This window comes from Capra hircus, chromosome 12 (genome assembly GCF_001704415.2).
Source record: "Capra hircus breed San Clemente chromosome 12, ASM170441v1, whole genome shotgun sequence".
Classification (NCBI taxonomy): domain Eukaryota; kingdom Metazoa; phylum Chordata; class Mammalia; order Artiodactyla; family Bovidae; genus Capra; species Capra hircus.
Genome location: NC_030819.1, coordinates 38,792,730 through 38,820,212, shown reverse-complemented (window position 1 = coordinate 38,820,212; position 27,483 = coordinate 38,792,730). Strand labels below are relative to the sequence as shown.

Genomic DNA, 27,483 nt, shown 5'->3' with positions numbered 1-27,483 from the left:
CTAAAAATAGTTTCTATATGATTCAGCATTCCTACTCCTGGGCATATATCTGGAGAAAACTCTATAATTGAAAAAGATATGTGTACCCACGTGTTCATAGCAGTTCTACAATGAAGTAGTACTCAACCATAAAAAAAGAATGAAACAGTGCCCCCATATTGCAGTATCATGGATGGACCTAAAGATTATCATATTACGTGAAGTAAGGTAGACAGACAAAGATGAATACTATATGACATCAGGTATATGTAGAGTCTAAAATATAATGCAAATGAACTTGTTTACAATACAGAAAGATTCTCACAGACATAGAAAACAAACTTAGGGTTACCAAAGGGGAGCAGGGATAAATTAGGAATTTAGGATTAACAGATACAAACTACTCTATAAAAGAAACAAGATCCTACTGTATATTACAGGGTGCTAGATTCAGTATCCTGTAATAAACCATAATGGGCTTCCCTGATGGTTCACTGGTAAAGAATCAACCTGCCAGTGCAGGAAATGTGAGTTTGATTCTTGAGTTGGGAAGATCGCCTGGAGAAGGAAATGGCAACCCTCTCTAGTATTCTTGCCTGAAAAATTCCATGGACAGTGGAGCCTGGCAGACTCCAGTCCATGGAGTCACAAAAGAATTGGACACAACTGAGTGACTAAATAGCAACAACAATGAACCATAATGGGGGAAAAAAATAGATACTGAAGGATTGAGATTTAATGAAGGAACTTTGCTACTTTAATAAAGAGAAAGAGTGCCTTTTATTTTCTCATTTTAGATGTGAAAAAAAGATGGAAATCATTCCCTCCAATCTTGATCTGCCTCTGCAGTCAATCATACCAGTAGTTTGTGAAGTTAAGGAGTTGAGAGGCAAAAGGAAGAAAAAATAAGAGAGAATGACTTAAGAAATGGCTGAGATAAGCAAAAAGAGAACTTACGTATTTGGGTACATCTAAAACTCCAATACTTTGGCCATCTGATGTGAAGAGCTGACTCATTTGAAAAGACCCTGATGCCGGGAAAAATTGAGGGCAGGAGGAGAAGGGGATGACAGAGGATAAGATGGTTGGATGGCATCACCAACTCAATGGACATGGGTTTTGGAGGACTCCAGGAGTTGGTGATAGACAGGGAGGCCTGGTGTGCTGCAGTTCATGGGTTCACAAAGAGTCGGACACGACTGAGCGACTGAACTGAACCAAAAATACTTTATTTGGAATTATAATGTGTATGCATGCTTTAGCTCAGTCTAGGAGTTAGGTTTCTTGTCTTTTTCTGGACTTTTTTCTTCTTTAAAATGATATTTGGGAGCTGTGTGAAATAATGAGCGAAACTCACTCTGGTGGTGAGATTTATTATGTAAAAGACTTCTTACTTAGTAGGACCCTCTTGTACATTTGGAAGAAAAGCATTATTCCCTGAACAGGGAGTATAGTGTGAGAGAGATTTGGAATGAGACAAATTCTGGCTGCACAACTTTATTAGCTGAGTGAATATGTCACTTAATATCACTGAAGTTTAATTTTTTGTTTTATAAAATGAGCAAGTATATTTCAGAGGGTGATCTGTAAGTTCTAAATGAGATAAAATATGTAAAAAGCATATTATAAATTATAAAGCTGTATATAAATGGTATTTAGGTACCTTTTATTTATGAGAAATGCTTAAAAACTTTCTTTTATCCATTATGTTGACAATTTAAGTAAAATGAGCATTATATAAAAGAAAACTGGTAACATCATAGAATTGTTGGCGTGCCTGTGTGCTCAGTTGCCAAGTAATGTTCGACCGTTTGCAACCCCATGGTCTGTAGCCCACCAGACTCCTCTGTCCATGAGATTCTCTAAGCAAGAATACTGGAGTAGGTAGCCATTCCCTTCTCCAGGGGATCTTCCCAACCCAAGGATCAAACCCAGTTCTCCTGCATTGCCGGCAAGTTCTTCACCATCTGAGCCACCAGGGAAGCCCTGGAATTGTTTATCGTCACTAAAAGACAGTATTACAAAATATATAATTATTCTTAAGTATTGATTTCCATGGCATTTAACCATTTTCGTTAAATAAGACAATATAAGCATAGAGGTGAAACTCCAGTACTTTGGCCACCTCATGCAGAGAGTTGACTCATTGGAAAAGACTTTGATGCTGGGAGGGATTGGGGCAGGAGAAGAACGGGATGACCGAGGATGAGACGGCTGGATGGCATAATGGACTCGATGGACGTGAGTCTGAGTGAACTCTGGGAGATGGTGATGGACAGGGAGGCCTGGCGTGCTGCGATTCATGGTGTTGCAAAGAGTTGGACACGACTGAGCGACTGAACTGAACTGAACTGAAAGCATAGAGGGTCTGCATGCCATTTGTTTCAGTCTAAATTTCTGCAAATGGCTGACTTTTGTTGATTAATATTGTGAGATGGTGAAATAAGAGGAGATAAATTCAGCTGATTAAGTTTTTCCAGAACGTAAAACTGGTTCATTATTATAGTCTCATTATTATAACCACAGAAAGAGCTATACGCATAGTAATAAAAAAGAGTAAAGAAGAATTTGTGAGAGATGCTCATTATACTCTTTTTTCTGCACAGAAAAATATGAAAATGCAAATTGCTCTATAGTTATTTAAAAGGGGGAAGGCAGTAGGGAAAAGGAAATCAAAATTATGCTTTTAAGTGTCACAATTAGTATTGCTTTAGTGATTTTATTTTCCCACCATATCACTGAAAACCATCTTGACCACAACTTATCATTTCCAAAGTACTCAAGAAGAAATTTAAAGAAATAAAAAACTTAAGTTTTGTGTAGAATCTCAGAGTGATATTAAGCACCTTTGAATCTTGAATCTGTTTATTTACAAAAGTTAGTTGAGTATACATAACACATTACAATAGGTGAATTGCAGCTAGTGTACAGGGATTTCATTCATGATTTGAGAAGTGTATGCCCTCATTAGTGCTTAAACAAGCATACTTCTTTCACTCATATCTTAACAGATATCTGTATGTGGGGTGGGCGGGGAGGGCGGCGGGGGAGCATGCCACATGACAAGGGGATCTTCCCAGCAGGGATTGAACTCATGCTCCCTGCAATGGGAACATGGAGTCTTGAGCACGGAGTCTTAAACCACTGGACTGCCAGGGATGCCCTGTATATTTTTAAAGTTCTTTTATGAAAACACTTAACCATATTCATAGTGTCTTTGCAGTTAGACTATTCTGAAAGAATGTGGCTTTACAGATAGCTTCTCAAATAATTGTAAATGGAGTTTTATTATTAGCTATTTTTTATTGTAAATTATTTTCTTTATGCCCGGTAGGTGATTACCACAGGCGTTCACTGCTTAATTGATAACATTTAAGAATTTTCAAGGTGTTTAGGGTGTTCCAGGTAAGAAGCAGTGAGAGTTTGGGTTGTGCAAAACCTTAGATTTGCCTGCACTGTTTAGTTCATAGGATGGTGAGGGAGGCTGGTTGAAGAGTAGGGTCAAATTTTTAAATGTTCTGTTGTCAGGTTATTTTAGGAGATTTTATAGTAAAAGAGTGACATGATATATTCGTTTTTTGTAACCACAGTTGCAGTGTGAGATGGATTATGATTGTAAAGGACATAAAGGCAGGAAGACTGGTAAGGAGACAGTTGCAAAATTTAAATGAATATGAAAAATGGAAAGAGAAAATAAAAGTTGAAAGAATATTTATAGTAGAATTGACAAAATCTGGTGATTGGCAGGAAGTGAACAAGAATGACTCAGCTCTTCTGCTTGCCTAGTCTCAGAGAGGTGAATAGTTAGATACGGCCATTAACTCAAGGTTATAGACAAAATTGAGAAAGGAAGATAACAATTAATTCCTGACGTCTTACTGATATGACAGCTCTGATCAAGCTCCAAAGTACCTTCTCTAAGATCATATTGTTTGTCTGTTGTTCATTAAAACAAGTTTAATTTTATTATTTATTTTGTTATTATTGTGATAGCATTTGACATTTGACATTACCATACAGTTGGTCACTTTTACCCATTTTGCCCTTCCCTTCCCTTTCTCCTCTAGTAACCACCACACTGTTCTCTGTATGTTCATGTTTGTTTTTGTTTGGTTTGGTTTGTTCATTTACTTTGTTTTTATTTATTTACTAGTTTTTTATAGTCCACCTATGAGTTAGATCATACAATATTTGTCTTTCTCCTTCTGACATACTTCATATGGCATAATAACCTCAAGGTCCATCCATGTTATTGCAAATGGCAAGATTTCATCTCTTTTTTATTACTGAGTGCTATTCCATTGTGTGTGTGTGTGTTCAGATTAGTGTTTTCTTGTTCTTAGACTATATATCCAAAAGTGAGATAACTGGATCATATGGGAGTTCTATTCTTAATTTTTTAGGAATCTTCATACTGTCTTCCATAGTTGCTACACCAATTTACATTCCCACCAACAGTGATTAAGGGGTCCCTTTTCTCCACATCCTCTTCAACACTTGTTATTTCTTGTCTTTTTGATGATAGTTGTTCTTGTCAGGTGTAAGGTAATAGCTTATTGTGATTTTGATTTGCATTTTTCTAATTGGTGATTTTGAACATCTTTTCATGTACCTATTGAGCACCTGTATGTCTTCCTTTGAAAAATGACCATTAAGCTCTTCTGCCCATTTTCAATTGGGTTGTTTTTTGTTGTTGAGTTGTATGAGTTCTTTATCTATTTTGTATATTAATTGCTTATTGTGTGTATCATTTACAGACATCTTCTCCCATTCAGTAGGATCATTGTTGTGTTACTGATGATTTTCTTCACTGTGCAGGTTATTAATTTACTGTTATCTATTTGTTAATTTTTGCCTTGTTTCCCTTGCCTGAAAAGACATATCTAGAAAAATATTGCTAAGATTGATGTCAAAGAACATACTGCTTATGTTTTCTTTGAAGGGTTTTATGGTTTCAGGTCTTACATTGAGATTTTTAATCCATTTTGAATAAATTTTGTATATGATGTGAAATAGTATTTTTGCATGTGGCTGCCCAGTTTTCACAACACCATTTATTGAGGAGGCAGTCCTTTCTCTACTGTATGTTCTTTGCTCCTCTGTCATTCCACTTGTGTCGGTTTATTTCTGGGCACTCTGTTTTGTCACATTGATCCATGTATCTGTTTTTCTGCCAGTACCATTCTCTTTTGATTACCGTGGCTTTGTATATACATTGAAGGCAGAATGTGTGATGCCTGCAGTTGTGTTGCTTTTTCTCAGGACTGCTTTAGCTATTCGAGATCTTTTGTGGGTCTGTGATTTTTAGATAGTTTTGTTCTGTTTCTGTGAAAAAATATCTTTGGGGTTTTGATATGGATTACCTTGAACTTTAGACTGCTTTAGGTAATAAGCCATTTTGACAATGTTAATTCTTCCAATCCATGAGCACAGAACATCTCTCCTCTTGTTTGTGTCTTTTTCAATGTCTTTCAACAATAAGATCACATAATTTATAACTAGGAATTTTCTCTACTGTGCCCCAGATACAATTCCCCTCAGCCCTCAGGAAAGACCCTGTGGCAAGAAGGGATCTTAAGCTGCTGAAGCTTCTGTAGCAGTTTTCTCTGTTTTCCCCAAGGTACACTTATAAATATTATAGTTTTATTTTTTTTACAATTAAAAATCTTGGGAAGCATTGCCCTAATTGTCATTCTCTAAATGAATACCTTCATATTTTAAAAATGTTTTATTAAGTGTAATTGACTTGTAGTATTATATTAGCTTCTGGTGTACAGCATAGTAATTCAGCCTTTTTAATAGAGCATACTTAATACAAAGTAATTACAAAAGCATGGCTATAGTTCACTGTGCTGTACAATACATTCTTATGCTTATTTATTTTATACATAATAGTCTGTGTCTTTTAATCTCATACACCTATCTCTTCCCTCCCCTAGATTTTCATATTTAGGTTACATACTAACTGTAGCTACTATTTATTGAGTATCCATAAATAGATGTATCACATACATTGTAGAGAGAATTAATTGGGGCATTTTATGAGGTTGTAGGTATTAGTATCTCCATTTTACAAATGTAGAAACTGAGACACTGAGAGGTTGTGATTTTTCTGTAATTGTAGATGTTTTAACTGGTGAAACTAGATACCTCTCACTCTATAATGTGATGAAGATTCCCATCTTACTGGCCAAGGCTATGCAAATTGACAAAAAATTTCTTACTGAAACTAATTTTTGTGGTAATGTTTTTGGAAAAGAATCTCAGCCTTTTCAGAGAATTTGCAAATCTTGAAGGCTTTGCGGGTGGCGCTAGTGATAAAGAATCTGCCTGCCAATGCAGGAGACTTAAGAGATGGGAGTTTGATCCATGGTTCAGGAAGATCCCCTGGAGAAGGGCATGGCAATTCACTCCAGTATTCTTGCCTAGAGAATCCCCATGGACAGAGGAGCCTGGTGGGCTACAGTCCATAGGATCTCAAAGAGTTGGACATGACTAAAGAGACTTAGCATGCACATACGCACACAAACCCTACTTCACACTTGAAGGCTGAGTGTGAATTATGAGAACTGTATAAAAGCATTTGTAATTTTGAAACTTAGAGAAGAGACCTTTATCTTTCTATAAAATGGTGTTTTTTGACAGGGCCTGCCTCTCTGAGACTCCTCTCCTGAGTCCTAGGCTCTGCACCTGTAACTAGAGCCTGTCCCCTCTCTGCTGCTCAAGGGCACACTCCAGTAGTTCTCCCTTCTGCCTCCTATACTTCAGTTTTCCCCCTTTTCCCATGTATACGCATATTGTTTCTCCTATCTTTAAATAAAAACCTCTGTATCTCCACTTCCCACTCTCATCCCCCCATTTCTAACCACTACCCCCATTTCGTTGCTCTGCTTTGTGGCCAGATTCCTGTAGAGAGTTTATATGCTCATTCTTTGTTGTTATTGTTGTCAGTCAGTTGTGTCCAACTCTTTGAGACCCCATGGACTACAGCGCGCCAGGCTTTCCTGTCCTTCGCCATCTCCCAGAGTTTGTTCAAATTCATATCAGTGATGCCAGCCATCTCATCCTCTGTCATCTCCTTCTCCTCCTGCCTTCAGTCTTTCCCAGCATCAGGGTCTTTTCCAGTGAGTTGGCTCTTCACCTCAGGTGGCCAAAGTATTGGAGCTTCAGCTTAAGCATCAGTACTTCTAGTGAATATTCAGGGTTGATTTCCTTTAGGATTAACTGGTTTGATCTCCTTGCAGTCCAAGGGACTCTCAAGAGTCTTCCCCAGCACCACAGTTCAAAAGCATCAATTCTTAGACACTCAGCCTTTTTCATTGTCCTACTCTCACATCCGTACATGACTACTCATTCTTTACCCCATTTTAAAAGTCCACTACCAAGCTTTGCCCCTGCCCCATACCAATCTAACAAAGCTACTCTTTCCAAAACCCCCAGAGACCATGTTGCCCAAAGAGTAGTGGTCGGGTTCTTAGTTCTTATCTTGCTTGACCACAGCAATATTGAATACAGTTGATCACTCCCTCTTCCTGGAAACATAGTCTAACTGCCTTCCAGAATCCTGCACTGTGACTTCCCCATCTCCTTGACATCTTTTGCAGCTGCCTCCATGGCATTTCCATTTGGTTATCTAGTAAACGTCTTTAATTTAACGTGTCTAGAAGCAAACTTCTGTCCCTCCAACCTAGCTCTGCCTCAGTCTGCTGCTGCTGCTGCTGCTAAGTCGCATCAGTCGTGTCCGACTCTGTGCGACCCCATAGATGGTAGCCCACCAGGCTCCCCTGTCCCTGGGATTCTGCAGGCAAGAATACTGGAGTGGGTTGCCATTTCCTTCTCCAATGCACGAAAGGAAAAGTGAAAGTCAAGTCGCTCAGTCGTGTCCGACTCTTCGCGACCCCATGGACTGCAGCCTACCAGGCTCCTCCGTCCGTGGGATTTTCCACGCAGGAGTACTGGAGTGGGGTGCCATCTCCTTCTCCTTGCCCCAGTCTGACCCAATGCAATTAAAGACAACTCTGGTCTTCTCACTCAGACCAAAACCTTGAGGTCCTTTTCAAAATCTTTCTTATTTTCCATGTTTTAGTCATTCTAAGATCCTTTTGATTGTGTCTTCATAATTTATTGATCTTTTATCATCTCACAGATATAGCCTCAGTTTAAGGTACCATTATCTCTTGTTCTGATTACTGCAAGAGCCCCTTAAGTGGTCCCCCATCTTCCTTCTGTGTTCCTGTTAAACAGTAGGTCAAATTGGATCACTCCTCTGCTCAGGTAAAAAGGCATTCCATCTTACCGCATCAAAGTTTAAATGATTAAAAATGAAATTATAAGCGATTAATATGGCCTGTGATAACTACATGATCTATGCCTAGTATCCCCACCTTTCTTTCACAGCCTGTCTTCTAGACACTTGCTTAATCACCTTGCCTCCTCTTCCTCTGACTGTTAGGCATGTTTGCCACCTCCTTTGTATGTACAGTTCCCACTGCTTAACCACCATTTCTGGATGTCCTGGAGCCCTATCTCCTCGCTTTCTCCACACCTTCAGATGTCACTTGCTCTCCATTTTTCCTGATGAGTCTGTTTAAAACTATGAAAGCCCCCTCTTCTCCTGTACTCGCTCACCCACACTCGTTAGCCCCTTCTCTGCTTAATTTCTCTCCAAGGACTTAGGACCTACTGGCATATGTTTGGTTTCTTTCCTACTATAATGTAATCTCCATATGAGTAAGGACTTTCATCTGTTGTTCAGTGTTATACTCCCCTGTGCTAATGTCTGATTTATAGTAAGTGTGAAATAAATACTTGTTTAGCGAAAAAATTATTTATTCCTACTTTAGAGAAATCAGACTATGGGTTTAGATGAAATGAAAACCTGTACAAGATTTATAAGATGGATTTAATCCGGACCTAGCTTGGTAATTGACGTTTATAGTCACTCAGTTAACCGTCCGCCAGAGTCACCTAGTTTCATTTTAATGTATTCCATTTTATTCCATCAGCTACTTGTTAAACCTCAACACATTAATGGAACAAGTGTTTTGCATTTTGGTACTTACCTTTTTTATAATTTTAAAAGATCATTTATCTACTTTTGGCTGAAGTTTTCGCACCTATAAAATGAAAAAACTCTACTTGGGAACCAACTGACATAAAGGGAAGAAAAGTCTAGCTTGTTCATTTGACAGTAATCTCAGTAAGTTTCCACTCTTAGAATGCCTAGCTTCCCCCAAGAAAGTATGTTATATAAAATTTCTACTTTGTTCCTTTTTTTCATGTCCTGTCTATTCACTTGTCAACTATCTATGTTAATTAAAGGACAGGTTATCAGTCATTGATTGTATAATAGCAGATAATCCACTTAGAATTCTTTTATTTCATGCCATCTTAGAAATAAATGCAAATGAGCAGTTGTATGTTTTGTCCTGGAGGAAGAATCTGAAGGTAGAGATTAATTCAGATGCTTTTCTAATAAGTAAACTTGTCCTATAAACAGCCGCTTTCAGTCCCTTTTTTGTCCCAACTAGAAAAAATATGTTCATTTTTATTAAACAAAAATATTTTTATTTGGATACAGAAAGAGGAGAATGGGTTGCTTAGTCGCGCTTGCTGAACTCTTCTGATGACCATGTTTCTTTTGCTATGTATCCTTGGTCAGTTTCAAGTTCTGAGGCATTTGCGATGTTTATTCAGACTAACACGTGCTCTTGGCATTGTCAAATTCTAATTTTTTCTTATTAGAATTTTAAAAGTTCCTAAAGTTTTTCTCTTTCTTGTCACATTCTTCTTACCACTTTCCAAGTATGTATTTCGGTTTGGCCTATTGATACCATGAAATTGTATCAAATATATCTTGCTGCTAAAAAAGTAAGAAAATACATTCCTTCCTGTACAGAACTCTAATGTTATTGTATGTTTTGTACTGAGGTTTGCGGGTTTCAGTTGTGAGATTATTATTGTTGTTCAGTCATTAAGTCATGTCCAGCTCTTTTCCAGCCTCATGGTCTATAGCCTGCCAGGCTCCTTTGTCCATGGGATTTCCCAGGCAAGACTGCTGGAGTGCTCCCCAAGTGAAGGGCAGGATGGGGTTGGGAGTGGGAGAGAGATTCAAGAGGGAGGCGACATATGTATGCCTATGGCCGATTCATTTTGATGTGTGGCAGAAACCAACACAGTATTGTAAAGCAATTATCTTCCAATTAAAAATAATAATTAAAAAAAAAAGAACTCCCAAGTGGGTTGCCATTTCCTTCTCCAGGAAATCTTCCCAGACCAGGGATCAAACCCATGTCTCTTGCACTGGCAGGAGGGTTCTTTACCACTGAGCCATAGATGCCACAAAAGCCCATACTTTTGGATAAACTTACATGTTCAAAGTCATCTCTGCACAAATACACTAGGTTGCATATGAAATACATCTATTTTGTTGTAACAGTTAAACTCTTTTCTTGGAGAAATAGTTAAGAACTTAACTCTTAAAGTTTATTGTTTGAGTGTTATAATTTAAGTGATATCTTCCAGTTGTTTTTCCATAGAAGTCCTGGTTTATGCCTATTTCTCTGGCATAATCATATTTTTTGTTTGTTTGTTTTTGGCTATGCTGAGTCTTCACTGTGGTGTCCAGGCTTCTTTTGTTATGGTGCTCAGATTCTAGAGCATGCAGACACAGTTGTTGCGGCACATGGACTTAGTTGCTCTGTGGCATATGGGATCTTAGTTCCTTAACCAGGGATCGAACACACATCCCATACATTGGCAGGCAGATTCTTAACCACTGGACCATCAGGGAAGTCCCTGGCATAATTATTAACAGCACCTTCTTTCATTCAAAAAGCACCTAAGTTGAAATGTGTATTATTTGGACACTAATGATAATACTTGGAGAAGGAAATGGCAACCCACTCCAGTACTCTTGCCTGAAAAATTCCATGGACAGAGGAGCCTGGCAGGCTACAGTCCATGGGGTCACAAAGAGTTGACACGACTGAGCGACTTCAATGTCAATGTCAATGATAATACTAGGATACTCCCTTTTTTTTTGCATTTTACATGGAATTGATAAAATTTCTTTTCCCTTTTCTACTACCTTTCCTCTTAATCGACCTCCCACATGCAAATATAGAATGATGGGAAGAGATAAGCATATGTGTATGGAAGATGGAGTTAGTAGGAAGCAACGTGAAAGAATTACACTTTAGGAATCAGTTAAGAAAAACAGTTTAGGAATCAGTTAAGAAAAACAGTTTAGGAATCAAATGCTAGCTTTCTAAAAAGCATTTCTAAGGATGAAATATTTGAATTTGTATAATTTAAAACATTTGCTATAATGTTGGCCACCTTCCAACATCTTTCTCTGTTATTATATTTGATTATATATACTCAGTTTGAACTTTGAAAATTTTAACTCCATTAGCTTGTTCATGCTCTTAATTTTTCAAGTTTGTCTTTTGAAGAACATTTGAGTTCCTGCTATTTGTTCTGTAATTATATTTATTTTACATTTTCTAATACATTTAACATTTTCAAGTGGATGGCTTACTAGTTACATGACAGTTACGGTCTTAGCTGTGACAGGAATCAATCCATCTCGTGTTTTATCAGACTAGCTTGAGTTTGCAAGAACATGGACCATAAACACAAATGTATAATATAGTCACAATTCTTCTAAGAATTGTTTTTGGCTTAACATCTATTTGCATTAGGAGATAATCATATAATATAAATCTCACAATGACAGAATTTCCCAAAGAGAGGATCTCTGTGAGACAAGGGTACTCTTCAGAGAGGCGGCCTCGTGTGATGAAGAGCATGGACCCGAGCACCATTTGGTTTGGGTTCACATTTGGGCTCCAGAGTTTATTTACCATGTGACAGTTGTAGGCAAATACTTAACTGCTCTGTGTTTCAGTCTTGTCCTTTGTATTATGGAGATGATGATACAGCCTATACTTTGTGGGGTTGTTATGAAGGTTCGATGAGTTATTATTAATATATGTACAGTGCCTGACAGAGTTCCTAGCACAGCATGAGCACTCTGTGTTTACTGGTTCTGTTATTGTCAGTGGAAGAATTGCACAGTTTCTCTCTCGGACTGAAACATTAAATGTCAATTCATAATATTAAAGGAAGTATCTCTGATCTTTATGTTTAAAGGGATTGTGCTATTTCTTACTGAAGTATGCAGGTTGTGGCAGGATAAGGAAGGCGTGGTACCTGATAAGACCGGTTTATACAGAAATCTTACCAGCAGGCACCTGTGGGAAGTCTTGTTGGTAGAAACTTGAGTTTCTAGCACTTTCTCCCATTCATTTCATTTTTCTTTATTTGAGTAAACTTTATTTATTGGTCCTTCAAGGGCCAACTTATATGTCTTTCATTCACTCATCTGTTCCTCTGCTTAAAAATAAACAGCTCCTCTTCTTTGTGGCCATAGAACTTGTTTACGCATTAATATAGCACTAATGATAGTTTCCCTGGTGGCTCAGCTGGTAAAGAATCCTCCTGCAATGAGAGAGAGCTGGGTTCGATCCCCGGGTTGGGAAGATCCCCTGGAGAAGGGAACAGCTACCCATTCCAGTATTCTGGCCTGGAGAATTCCATGGACCGTGTAGTCCATGGGGCCGCGAAGAGTCTGCCACAACTGAGTGACTTTCACTTCACTTCACTTCAATGATAGTTAGCTGGATGATACAGACTGTGGCATAGTGAATGCACTGGTACCTTCTAATCACACTTACTCTCATAAGCCCTAATATTAGTTTATTTGGGGTTTATTTCTTTCTCTTTCTTTCTACCTCCCTCCTCTCCCTCCCTCCCTCCTTTCTCTCTTTCTTTCTCTTCCAGTTTTATTGAGATATAATCGACACAGCACTGTATAAGGTTAAGGTATACAGCATAATGATTTGACTTTTATACATCATGAAGAGATGACCACATAAAGTTAAGTGAACACCCATCATTTCACATAGATACAAAACTAAAGAAATGGCATCACCGACTCAATGGACATGAGTTTGAGTAAGCTCCAGGAGTTGGTGATGGACAGGAAAGCCTGATGTACTGCAGTCCATGAGGTTGCAAAGAGTCAAACACAACTGAGCAACTGAACTGAACTGAACTGATGAGAACTCTTAGGATTTATTCTCTTAACTTTCATATATAACGTACAACAGTGCTAATTATATTTATCATGTTGTACATTACAGAGATACAGATTTGATCCCTGGGTTGGGAAGATCCCCTGGAGAAGGGCATGGCAATGCACTCCAGTGCTCCTGCCTGGAGAATCCCATGGACAGAGGAGCCTGGCAGATTACAGTCCATGGGATCTCAAAGAGTCAGACATGACTGAAGCGACTTAGCATACAGGCACATTGCTAGTACTTATTTACCTTATAACTGGAAGTTTGTACCTTTTGGCCACTTTCATCCAATTCCCCCTCCTCCTACCACTCTCCCTGCCCCAACTCACGTAGCCTGATCTTTTTTTCCTGTAAGTTTGTTTGCTTGTTTGTTTCTGTGGTATAATGACCTACAGTACTATGTTAGTCCCTGTTACACAGCATAGGGATTCCATGCATGCATGCATGCTTAGTTGCTCGGTCATATCCAACTCTTTGCAACCATGTATGCTATAGCTTGCCAGGCTCCTCTATCCATGAGATTCTCCAGGCAAGAATCCTGGAGTGGATTGCCATTCCCTTCTCCAGGAGATCTTCCCCACCCGGAGATCGACCCTCAGTCTCCTGCATCTCAGGCAAATTCTTTATGGTCTAAGCCACCAGGGAAGCCCATAATGATTCCATATTTCTATACATTTCAAGTGATCATTATGGTAAATCTAATTATTATGTTTGCTTTTATTTCTAATGCCCATTTCTGCAGTAAAGGAAATATAGTTAGAGACTGGAGCTTTTCTACCTACCAACTAAGCTTTTATTATGATTAACTAGTACTCTAAATGTGTCTCCTTGGAATTTTGCAACTGAAATAACTTCTAGGGAAAAAAAAACTATATAGTATTTGAGAAATGAAAATTGCAACCAGTTTTGGATTACGGTTTAGCTGTGTCAGGAATCAGTCTTTCTGGTGTTTTGTCAAACCAGCTGGAGTCTGAAACATCATGGTTCATATAAACAAGTATATAATATATTCACAATTTTTCTAAGAATTGTTTTTGATTTAACATTTATTTGCATTGAGATAATCATGTAATTTGGCCTTGGAGTACAGAATGAAGCAGGGCAAAGGCTAATAGAGTTTTGCCAAGAGAACCCACTGGTCATAGCAAACACCCTCTTCCAACAACACAAGAGAAGACTCTGCACATGGACATCACCAGATGGTCAACACCGAAATCAGACTGATTATATTCTTTGCAGCCAAAGATGGAGAAGCTCTATACAGTCCACAAAAAAAACACTGGGAGCTGACTCTGGGTCAGATCATGAACTCCTTATTGCCAAATTCAGACTGAAATTGAAGAAAGTAGGCAAAACCACTAGACCATTCAGGTATGACCTAAATCAAATCCCTTATGATTATACGGTGGAAGTGAGAAATAGATTTAAGAAACTAGATCTGATAGAGTGAGTGATGAACTATAGACGGAGGTTCGTGACGTTGTACAGAAGACAGGGATCAAGACCATCCCCGAGAAAAAGAAATGCAAAAAAGCAAAATGGCTGTCTGAGGAGGCCTTACAAATAGCTGTGAAAAGAAGAGAAACAAAAAGCAAAAGAGAAAAAAAAGTTATACCCATTTGAATGCAGAGTTCCAAAAATAGCAAGGAGAGATCAGAAGGCTTTCCTCAGTGATCAGTGCAAAGAAATAGAGGAAAACAATGGAATGGGAAAGACTAGAGATCTCTTCAAGAAGATTACAGATACCAAGGGAACATTTCATGCAAAGATGGGCTCAATAAAGGACAGAAATCATGTGGACCTAACAGAAGCAGAAGATATTAAGAAGAGGAGGCAAGTATACAGAGAAGAACTGTACAAAAAGATCTTCACAACCCAGATAATCACGATGCTGTGATCACTTACCTACAGCCAGACATCCTGGAATGGGAAATCAAGTGGTCCTTAGAAAGGATCACTACGAACAAAGCTAGTAGAGTGATAGAATTCCAGTTGAGCTACTTCTAATCCTGAAAGATGATGCTGTGAAAGTGCTGCACTCAATATGCCAGCAAATTTGGAAAGCTCAGCAGTGGCCACAGGACTGGAAAAGGTCAGTTTTCATTCCAATCCCAAAGAAAGGCAATGCCAAAGAATGCTCAAACTACCACACAGTTGCACTCATTTCACATGCTAGTAAAGTAATGCTCAAAATTCCCCAAGCCAGGCTTAAGCAATACGTGTACCATGAAATTCCAGATGTTCAAGCTGGTTTTAGAAAAGACAGAGGAACCAGAGATCAAATTGCCAACATTTGCTGGATCATAGAAAAAGCAAGAGAGTTCCAGAAAAACATCTATTTCTGCTTTATTGACTATGCCAAAGCCTTTGACTGTGTGGATCACAATAAACTGTGGAAAATTCTGCAAGAGATAGGAATACCAGACCATCTGACCTGTCTCTTAAGAAACCTGTATGTAGGTCAGGAAGCACCAGTTAGAACTAGACATGGAACAACAGACTGGTTTCAAATAGGAAAAGGAGTACATCAAGGCTGTATATTGTCACCCTGCTTATTTAACTTCTATACAGAGTACATCATGAGAAACACTGGGCTAGATGAAGCACAAGCTGGAATGAAGATTGCTGGGAGAAATATCAGTAATCTCAGATATGCAGATGACACCAGCCTTATGGCAGAAAGTGAAAAGGAACTCAAAAGCCTCTTGATGAAAGTGAAAGGAGAGTGAAAAAGCTGGCTTAAAGCTCAACATTCAGAAAACGAAGATCATGGCATCTGGTCCCATCACTTCGTGGGAAATAGATGGGGAAACAGTAGAAACAGTGTCAGACTTTATTTTGGGGGGCTCCAAAATCACTGCAGATGGTGCTTGCAGCCATGAAATTAAGAGACGCTCACTTCTTGGAAGGAAAGTTATGACCAACCTAGATAGCATATTGAAAAGCAGAGACATTACTTTGCCAACAAAGGTCCATCTAGTCAAGGCTATGGTTTTTCCAGTGGTCATGTATGGATGTGAAAGTTGGACTGTGAAGAAAGCTGAATGCTGAAGAATTGATGCTTTTGAACTAGAGTGTTGGAGAAGACTCTTGAGAGTCCCTTGGACTGCAAGGAGATCCAACCAGTCCATCCTAAAGGAGATCGGTCCTGGGTGTTCATTGGTGGGACTGATGCTAAAGCTGAAACTCCAATACTTTGGCCACCTCATGTGAAGAGTTGACTCATTGGAAAAGACTCTAATGCTCGAAGGATTGGTGGCAGGAGGAGAAGGAGACGACAGAGGATGAGATGGCTGGATGGCATCACTGACTTAATGGACATGGGTTTGGGTAGACTCCGGGAGTTGGTGATGGACAGGGAGGCCTGGCATGCTGCAATTCATGGGGTTGCAAAGAGTCGGACACGACTGAGCAACTGAACTGAACTGAATCATATAATATAAATCTCATAATGACAGAATAACTAAATATGTAGTTCATTTAGTGATGAAAAATGTGTGTTTAATAAATTCTGAGGATATCATTCTATCTATAAAATTAAAAATTTCATATCTCAGTTAAATTGATAATAATAGAATATTTTTGAAGGTCTTTGCAATCAGGATGATACCAGAAAATAATGACATGCCGTTTTTGATGTATATTTTAAAAGGTACCTCTACTTAGATAACAGTATGCCGAAGTTATTTTCTATTTAGTAAGAGTTGTCTATACTCCAGTTTTTTTTTTTTAATTATTTTATTTCTGGCTCATAAGCTATTTTAGTGATTAATCTCTATTGGTTGACACTCTCTAAATTTTGAATCTCTTGTTAGCATCACTGTGCAAAAGATGACATCAAGCCACTGGCACAACAAGTATGACCACTAAACATTTCTAATAGTTATTAGATAGATTTATTCAAATTGTGTGAGTTTTCATGACTCCCTACTGACATTCTGCATCAGTAATAAAAACCAACTTCTAATATCCAGTCCTGTTCTTTATGGGAGATAGGTTGATATAATGTAAACAATACTCACTTTGGAGTGAAACACAGCTGAGCTCAAATTATGGATTTAACACTGAAACTCCGTTACTTGGACCCAGGTATTTAAGCCCTCTAAATAATTTACTTGACCATAAAGTAGATTAGAAAATATAACACCAAGGATTTGTAGGGATTAAGTGAACACAATCATTTACATTATACTCCAAATTTATTAATGTTATACCTCTGTTAGAGAAGAGGATTTTAAAGAAAAATTTAATGACTCCTAAAGAAACTTACTGTTGGTATTTTTCTTGATCCAAACTTCTACTATGATAAAAAACCAAATAGGATTTGATTTTTGAAGGCCCCTATCTGGCTGTATACCCTTCATACTGTTCATGAACAGTATGAAAAAGGTAAAAAGATAGGACACTGAAAGATGAACTCCCTGTGTCGGTAGGTGCCCAATATGCTACTGGAGATCAGTAGAGAAAGAACTCCAGAAAGAATGAAGAGACAGAGCCAAAGCAAAAACAATACCCAGTTGTAGATGTGCCTGGTGATGGAAGCAAGATCCAATGCTGTAAAGAGCCATATTGCATAGGAACCTGGAATGTTAGGTTCATGAATCAAAGCAAATTGGAAGTGGTCAAACAAGAGATGACAAGAGTGAACATTGACATTTTAGGAATCAGCAAACTAAAATGGACTGAATGGGTGAATTTAACTCAGATGACCATTATATCTACTACTGTGGGCAAGAATCCCTTAGAAGAAATGGAGTAGCCATCATGGTCAACAAAAGAGTCCAAAATGCAATACTTGGATGCAATCTTGAAAATGACAGAATGATCTCTGTTCGTTTTCAAGGCAAACCATTCAATATCACAGTAATCCAAGTCTATGCCCTGAACAGTAAGGCTGAAGAAGCTGAACGTTCTATGAAGACCTACGAGACCTCTTAGAACTAACACCCAAAAAAGATCTCCTTTTCATTATAGGGGACTGGAATGCAAAAGTAGGAAGTCAGGAAACACCTGGAATAACAGGCAAATTTGGCCTTGATGTACAGAATAAAGCAAGTCAAAGGCTAATAGGGTTTTGCCAAGAGAACACAGTGGTCATAGCAAACACCCTCTTCCAACAACACAAGAGAAGACTCTATACATGAATATCATCATATGGTGAACACTGAAATCAGATTGATTATATTCTTTGCAGCCAAAGATGGAGAAGCTCTATACAGTCCACAAAAAAAAGACCAGGAGCTGACTGTGTGTCAGATCATGAACTCCTTATTGCCAAATTCAGACTGAAATTGAAGAAAGTAGGCAAAACCACTAGACCATTCAGGTATGACCTAAATCAAATCCCTTATGATTATACGGTGGAAGTGAGAAATAGATTTAAGAAACTAGATCTGATAGAGTGAGTGATGAACTATAGACGGAGGTTCGTGACGTTGTACAGAAGACAGGGATCAAGACCATCCCCGAGAAAAAGAAATGCAAAAAAGCAAAATGGCTGTCTGAGGAGGCCTTACAAATAGCTGTGAAAAGAAGAGAAACAAAAAGCAAAAGAGAAAAAAAAGTTATACCCATTTGAATGCAGAGTTCCAAAAATAGCAAGGAGAGATCAGAAAGCTTTCCTCAGTGATCAGTGCAAAGAAATAGAGGAAAACAATGGAATGGGAAAGACTAGAGATCTCTTCAAGAAAATTACAGATACCAAGGGAACATTTCATAAAGATGGGCTCAATAAAGGACAGAAATCATGTGGACCTAACAGAAGCAGAAGATATTAAGAAGAGGAGGCAAGTATACAGAGAAGAACTGTACAAAAAGATCGTCACAACCCAGATAATCACGATGCTGTGATCACTTACCTAGAGCCGGACATCCTGGAATGTGAAGTCAAGTGGGCCTTAGAAAGCATCACTACGAACAGAGCTAGTGGAGGTGATGGAACTCCAGTTGAGCTATTTCAGATCCTAAAAGATGATTATCTGCCTCCGGAGAATCCTGTATGCAGGTCAGAACTGGACATGGAACAACAGACTGGTTCCAAATAGGAAAAAGAGTACGTCAAGGCTGTATATTGTCACCCTGCTTATTTAACTTATACACAGAGTACATCATGAGAAACACTGGGCTGGATGAAGCACAGGCTGGAATCTAGTTTGCAGGGAGAAATATCAATAACCTCAGATATGCAGATGACACCACCCTTATGGCAGAAAGTGAAGAAGAACTAAAGAGCCTCTTGAAATTGAAAGAGGAGAGTGAAAAAGTTGGCTTAAAGCTCAACATTCAGAAAACAAAAATCATGCCATCTGGTCCCTTCACTTCATGGCCAATAGATGGTGAAACAGTGAAAACAGTGGCAGATTTTATTTGGGGGGCTCCAAAATCACTGCAGATGGTGATTTACAGCCATGAAATTAAAAGACCCTTGCTACTTGGAAGGAAAGTTATGACCAACCTAGACAGCATATTAAAAAACAGAGACATTACTTTGCCAACAAAGGTCCGTCTAGTCAAAGCTATGGTTTTTCCAGTAGTCATGTATGGATGTGAGAGTTGGACTATAAAGAAAGCTGAGCACCAAAGAATTGATGCTTTTGAACTGTGGTGTTGGAGAAGACTCTTGAGAGTCCTTTGGACTGCAAGGAGATCCAACCAGTCCATCCTAAAGGAAATCAGTCCTGAATATTCATTGGAAGGACTAATGTTGAAGCTGAAACTCCCATATTTTGGCTACCTGATGCGAAGAAGTGACTCATTTGAAAAGACTCTGATGCTGGAAAAAATTGAAGGTGGGAGGAATAGGGGGCAACAGAGGATGAGATGGTTGGATGGCATCACTGACTCAATGGACATGAGTGTGAGTAGGCTCCGTAGTTGGTGATAGAACGACAGCCTGGTGTGCTGCAGTCAGTGGGGTCTCCGAGTCAGACACGAGTGAGCAACTGAAGTGACTGATCTGATCTGGCTGTATCACTCCTAATTTTTCACTGTTGTTATCTTTCACCTTTTGGACATTCCCCTTAACTGTCACTGTGTGTATCTTTCTGTCAATTTCACTTCCTGCTGTCGTCAGCACTGTAAGTGAATGACTAACACTGTGGCCTCATACTTCCTTGAGCCCTGCATGAACATTGACATTCATCTCAGCTCTGCTTCATTGCTATTCTCATGTCACACCCTCCATTTTATGAACTAAAATTCCAAGGCTGAAGGCAGTACTCTACCTCTGAATCACCATTCTTTGACAGCAGTCTCTGGTCTTCCATCCTCCCTGCACAACCACTTCCTCGTAATCTGTGGGTTATCTTATCAGGACTTCAAGTCCTTTGTCCCTTGCCTTCTAATCTCAGTCCTTCTCTGTTCTCTTCCTTTCCTCTCCAAGTGAGACCCAGGATCCATTAGTTCATCAGTTCTCTGCTTCGTTTCCATTTGGATTTTTTATCCAAAAATGAAGTTTTTATCCCAAACTTGATTTCCATTTGGATTTTTTTGATCTCTATATTGTATCTCTATATCTATATCTCTCACTATGAAATTGTATTTTATATTTATTAACTTCTCAAAACCTCAGCTTTCTTGTGTTTAATATCTTGGTAGTTATACCTACCTCATTACATTATGGCAGGGTTAAATGAGTTGCTATATATACAAACCAGCCAGCCTGCCTTCAGCCATGTTGAGAAAAATTGTGATGAAAGGTAGCATGACACTTAAAGATTAGAGCATGTTTGTACCGATGCTGCTGTGTGCTGCTAGAGAAACTCACCCAGCCAGGCGTATTCACATTACATGCACTGTAGATCACCCAACCCCTGGGGCATCCCTAAGATTTATCAGTTAGTCCGACTCCAAGCAAACCCATTTATGAGTCTTGAAAAGATGGATACTGTGTGTTTGGAATACCTGAAATATATATTTAAATTTTAGAAACCTCCGAGAAGCAAGGGATAATGCTGTGGCTGAAAAGGACCGAGCGGTGATGGCTGAAAAGAATGCTCTAGAAAAACACGATCAGCTCTTAGACAGGTAAGCATCCTGAAAACAGAGACATTGAAACTTTGATTTTTGTTCCCGTTACTCTTTCTTTTAGAATATATCTTTTTAATAGAAGTTTAGTTTTCATTTAAGTATTATGTACATGTAATAATTTACATATGTGATAATGGTACATATTGAAACAAGACAGAGAACAGCATAGTCACCCTAAGGAGTTTCCTTATGTCCCTTTGGTCAGTCTCAGCCACCACCCATCAAGAGGTGAACACTTTGTGATTTCTCTCACCATAGTTTAGTTTTGTTCTTCATGGATGAAAAAGACATGGAATTGTGCAGTGTATACCCTTTTGTGTCTCAGTTCTTTCACTCAACATTGTATGTTTTCCTCCATTTTATGTTATACCAGTAGTTCATTTCTTAACTTGCTGGGCATGAATATTCAGTTTGTTTATTCATTCACCTCTCAGTGGATGTTTGTTTTTCTCCCAGTTTGGTGCTACTATGAGGAAAGCTGCTATGAATGTTGGTATACACGTCTTTTGTGGGTATATGTTTCTATTTCTCTCGTATAAATAGCTAAGAGTGAAATTGCTAATCATCAGCAGATGATTATTTTTACCATGAAAGACATGGAAGTTGAAATAACTCCTTGACCCATGGACTATAGAATCAATTATGTTATGTGTTAGCAGACATGAAAGCAGCATTCATGTCATTGTGCATCCATCCTTAGAACTGTTGGTTAACTAAATACATTGTCATTGAGTAGTAATCTTTTGAAAAGGGTTTTTTTTTTTAGCAGTCAGTCTCAGCAGTGGGTTTAAAATATTCAGTTAGCCATGTTATAAACAGAACAGGGTCATCCAGACTCTGCTGTTCCCCTTATAGAGCACAAGTCGAGTAGATGTAGCACAATTCTTAGGCCACCTAGGATTTTCAGAACAGTAAATGAGCATTGGCATCACCTTAAAGTCGCCAGCTTCATTAGCCCCTAACAAGAGAGTCAGATTGTTCTTCGAAACTTTGAAACTAGGCATTGAGTTCTCCTCTCTGGCTATGAAAGTCATAGGTGGCATCTTCTTCCAATAGAAAGATATTCCATCTACATTTATAATCTATGTTTAGCGTAGCCACTTTCATTAATTATCTTAGCTAGATCATCTGGATAACTTGCTACAGCTTTTACATCATCACTTGCTGGTTTGCCTTGCACTTTTATGTTATGGAGATGACTTCTTTCCTTAAATTTCATGATCCCATGAACCAACCTCTTCAAGCTTCAGACTTTTCTTCTGCAGCTTCCTTACCTCTCTTAGCTTTCCAAAAATTGAAGAGACTTAAGACCTTGCTCTGTATTAGGCTTTGGCTTAAGGGAACATGGTGGCTGGCTGGTTTGATCATCTGACTAGACTACTAAAACTTGCTTCACATCAGCAGTAAGGCTGTTTTACTTTCTTATCATTTTTGTCTTCACTGGAGACACAGTTTTAATTTCCTTCCAAGAACTTTTCCTTTACATCCACAGCTTGGCTAACTCTTCAGCGCAAGAGGCCTAACTTTCAGCCTATATCAACTTTCAACCTATAGCAACTTTCAGTGTGCCTCTAAGCTTAATCATTTCTAGCTTTTGATGTAAAATGAGAAATGTGTGCCTCTTCCTTTCACTTGAACACTTTGGAGGCCATCGTAGGGGTAATTTCAGTATTGTTGTTTCTCAGGGAATAGGGAGGCCCAAGGAGGGGGAGAGAGCCTGAGAAGATAAGAGAGTCTGTAAATGACTTTAAGTACTAAGCTGTACAGTCTGTATGCCATTCTGTTGAATAACATGATCAGAGTTCCCAGTTCTAGAATAATTACCCTGGAAGAATGAGTGATGAATGTAGTACTAAGTTAATAATAGGAAGATAGTTCAGAGAATATTATAAATAGTTTATCTTATATAGGCAAGATTTCTAAAGCCCCCAAACAATTACAGTAGTAACATCAAAAATCACTGATCCCAGATCACTATAATAAATATAATAAGTTTAAAATATTATGAGAAATCTCCAAAATGTGACACTGATATGCAAGTGAGCAGATACTGGAAAAATGGCACTGGTGAACTTGCTTGGTGCCACAAACCTTCAGTTTGTAAGAGGAAAAAAAAAAGTCAGCATGTGCAAAGCTCAATAAAATGAAAGTGTATTAAAAGGAGATATTAAATAGTGGGACTGTATGTAACCTTGTTCTTCATGAACCTTGTTCATAATTTTCCAGGTCTCCTGTAAATGTGTTATCATACTTTCATAATTTAAAAAATAAAAAAATATAGAAAAGGAGATATTAATATTTCTGTATCAGCTTAGAATTAAAATACAAGGACAACTTTGAAGGTTTTCATATGGAGATACTATTCTATGGTAATAGAAGTTATATCTAGAATGTGATCCATTGGGTGGTTCTGGGCACCCAAGCTCTAAACCAAAGGTCTTAAGAGGAAATTGACCAAACCTACTCAGATTAGAAAACATCCTGTTAGTGCCCAGATTATAACTGTCTACAAATAGTTGAAGGGTACTTTTCTCGCTTGGTAAGGTCTAAAGTAGTAGAATTAGAACAACTGAGTAGACATTACAAAAAGAGTAAAGATAAGCTTTCTGATGAAAGTGAAAGTGAGTCTCTCAGTCATGTCCGACTTTTTGTGACCCCATAGACTATACAGTCCTGGAATTCTCCAGGCCAGAATACTGGAGTAGGTAGCCTTTCCCTTCTCCAGGGGACCATCCCAACCCAGGGATCAAACCCAGGTCTCCCACATTGCAGGCGGATTCTTTACCAGCTGAGCCACCATGGAAGCCCAAGAATCCTGGAATGGGCAGCCTATCCCTTCTCTAGCGAATCTTCCCGACTCTGGAATCAAACCAGGGTCTCCTGCATTGCAGGCGGTTTCTTTACCAACCGAGCTACCAGGAAAGCCCACGCTTTCTGATAGGGCTTTTCAAAATGCCTTGGCATCGAGTATGTTCTCCATCAGCAGAAAAGTGCAGGCATCAGCTGGCTAAGCATTTGGTAGGATTGTGTTTATAAGGACTGAAGTATCAAGTGGGTAGCTTGATGCATTTATAAAGTCTCTCCTTTTTTAAGTATTTATTTAGTTATTTGGCTGCATCAGGTCTTAGTTTTGGCACATGCAGGATTTTTCACTGAGGCACATGGACTCTGTAGTTGTGGCGTACAGACTTAGTTGCTCAGAAACATGTGGGATCTTAGTTTATTGACCAGGGATCAAACCCATGTCCCCTGCATTGCAGGGCAGATTCTTAACCACTGGACCTCCAGGAAAGTCCCTGAAGTCCATTTTAATCCTGAAATTATCTGTAACAACAAGTTCGAAAGAGTTAATACACTGATTAAGTTACCATGTAAAAGGAATGGTGAACCCAAGCAATTTTTGTATCTTAAAATCTCTGTAGTTCACTTTTCCTGTTTGTTTTTTTTTTTAAATAAAAACCTATTGTTTAACACAATATTTGAAAAAGATACTCTCTCTGTATATATTTAAATATCCACTGAAATTCTTTTGAGTATAGTTGGCCTAGGAATATTTTGGAAATATCGTGTATATGTTTTGTGTATATTGAAACCCTAGGAAAAATATTTGTTTTATTTTTCAGAGGTTGAGTTTTTACTCTGGCTTCCTTTGTGTCAAAATCAGAATAAACAAATGTGTTTCATTTACATGCACTGCGATTTCCCTGAATCGTGCTTAAGTAAAGCCTGAGACATGTCTATACACAATTTTCCTGTCAAGGATAACTAATCACAACTTTTTCATTTTTGTTGAAAGTTTTACTTTATCAAATGCTTCATTTAATGATTAAACAACCTGTGTTATTATAAAGAGAAATGTAAGGAAGTGGTATGCCACTTTCAAACATGAATGAAAAAGGCTTTTTGCTCAAGACTTTAATTTTCTACAAAAACAAATCGGGCTTTTCTCAGGCATAGAAAAGACCTCTATATGTCCCAATTCAAATTCCATAATTTATTTAATAAGTAACAAATGCCCAGCTTTCATGAGCAGGAATAGTTATTACCTCTCCTTCTGTTGCTTTGAATCTCTATAAGCACTCTGAGGACTCTTTCTGCCCCAAGGGGAAATTTTTAAACTCAATTAGTGTGAACACAGTAAATTTGAATACACTGTTACATCTGTGGGATCCTGCAGGAGAGGCCTGTGTTTGAATCTTAGTTTAAGTTTATAATCCAGCTGCTGCTGCCAAGTTGCTTCGGTTGTGTCCGACTCTGTGTGATCCCATAGACGGCAGCCCACCAGGCTCCCTCGTCCCTGGGATTCTCCAGGCAAGAACACTGGAGTGGGTTGATATTGCCTTCTCCAATGAATGAAAGCGAAAAGTGAAAGTGAAGTCGCTCAGTCGTGTCCGACTCTTAGCGACCCCATGGGCTGCAGCCTACCAGGCTCCTCTGTTCATGGGATTTTCCAGGCACGAGTACTGGAGTGGGTTGCCGTTGCCTTCTCCAGAGTTAATTTTAAAAGTCTTTTCCAGTTATAGTTATTTTGATTTTTTTTAGCTATGATTTGATGTCTTTGGAATTTTTTTTTCAGTTTGTAGATATTGTTAAGTGAATATTACTTGACATTATGATTTCAATCCCTACAACTTCTATGGTGATAGTAGAATTTTGTCCTGATTTTCCACTTGTAGAAGACAGAAGATAAGAGGGAATAGGAGATCTAGTGAGTAGATTAAGAGAGTCATACGTTATATTGGGCTAATTTAAAGCTTGATATAGCAGCCAGCTGTCCTAAATTTCCATTCAGTGCTTTATCCCCAAGAGTAGAACAGTTTTGACATGGCTTTATTCTACCTTTTGTCGTATTCTTATATTGTTTTATCTTTGTTTCTTTGTTTTTTAATCTTGCCTTGCTCCTTCAATAGGCCCATAAATGTCTTTTTGTCATTTGAGATGGGATAAAGGATGTTGAAATTTGAAATAAAATTATTTATACTGTGTTTAAACTTTGTTTACTTAATAAATTCTGTGGTAATTTCATTCATATTATCCTTAGTTTTCCTGGTTACATAACGTTTAGTTCACATCATAGTTGTTATTTGAATGCAGAAATTCTTGATTCTTAATCCCATAATAAATTACTCTTTTGACATACTTCTCTATGAAAGAAAGAATATGCAATAAATTCATGCTTCTTAAATAATTTTTAGTATTTTATTTTTTCTTTGAAAATGTGCGAAGTACTCTCTTTAATTGTAAGCTCAGTTCAGTTCAGTTGTGTCCAACTCTTTGCGACCCCATGAATCGCAGCACGCCAGGCCTCCCTGTCCATCACCATCTCCTGGAGTTCACTCAGACTCACATCCATCGAGTCCGTGATGCCATCCAGCCATCTCATCCTCGGTCGTCCCCTTCTCCTCCTGCCCCCAATCTCTCCCAGCATCAGAGTCTTTTCCAATGAGTCAACTCTTTGCATGAGGTGGCCAAAGTACTGGAGCTTCAGCTTCAGCATCATTCCTTCCAAAGAAATCCCAAGGTTGATCTCCTTCAGAATGGACTGGTTGGATCTCCTTGCAGTCCAAGGGACCCGCAAGAGTCTTCTCCAATACCACAGTTCAAAAGCATCAATTCTTTGGCGCTCAGCCTTCTTCACAGTCCAACTCTCACATCCATACATGACCACAAGAAAAACCATATCCTTGACTAGACAGACCTTAGTCAGCAAAGTAATGTCTCTGCTTTTGAATATACTATCTAGGTTGGTCATAACTTTTCTTCCAAGGAGTAAGCGTATTTTAATTTCATGGCTGCAGTCACCATCTGCAGTGATTTTGGAGCCCAAAAAAATAAAGTCTGACACTGTTTCCACTGTTTCCCCATCTATTTCCCATGAAGTGATGGGACCAGATGCCATGATTGTTTTCTGAATGTTGAGCTTTAAGCCAGCTTTTTCACTCTCCTCTTTCACTTTCATCAAGAGGCTTTTTAGCTCCTCTTCACTTTCTGCCATAAGGGTGGTGTCATCTGCATATCTGAGGTTATTGATAACAGCTGCTGTGCTTTGCTGGCGCAGCCGTGAAGAGATACCCCACGCCAAGGTAAGAGAAACCCAAGTAAGATGGTAGGTGTTGCAAGAGGACATCAGAGGGCAGACACACTGAGACCATACTCACAGAAAACTGTCAATCTAATCACACTAGGACCACAGCCTTGTCTAACTCAATGAATTGTAAGCTACTCTGATGATTTTTCAAAGTTTATAAGATTATGTTTTATTACTTGATTTCTCTTATTTTTTGAAATGTTCTGTTTGCCCATTGGTTTGTTTCATTTATATTGAAACAGT

At 38.6% G+C, this 27,483-nt stretch overlaps 1 protein-coding gene across 2 annotated transcripts in view; it reads left to right on the top strand.

The window, feature by feature from the left end:
* Positions 1–27,483, top strand: part of PIBF1 (progesterone immunomodulatory binding factor 1) — a 229,464-nt gene that overhangs the window by 58,928 nt on the left and 143,053 nt on the right. For both annotated transcript variants that reach the window (XM_005687655.3, XM_018056511.1), the window contains one exon: positions 21,051–21,149. In XM_005687655.3, the coding sequence (XP_005687712.1) occupies positions 21,051–21,149 (99 nt within the window). The remainder of the gene's footprint in view (positions 1–21,050; positions 21,150–27,483) is intronic.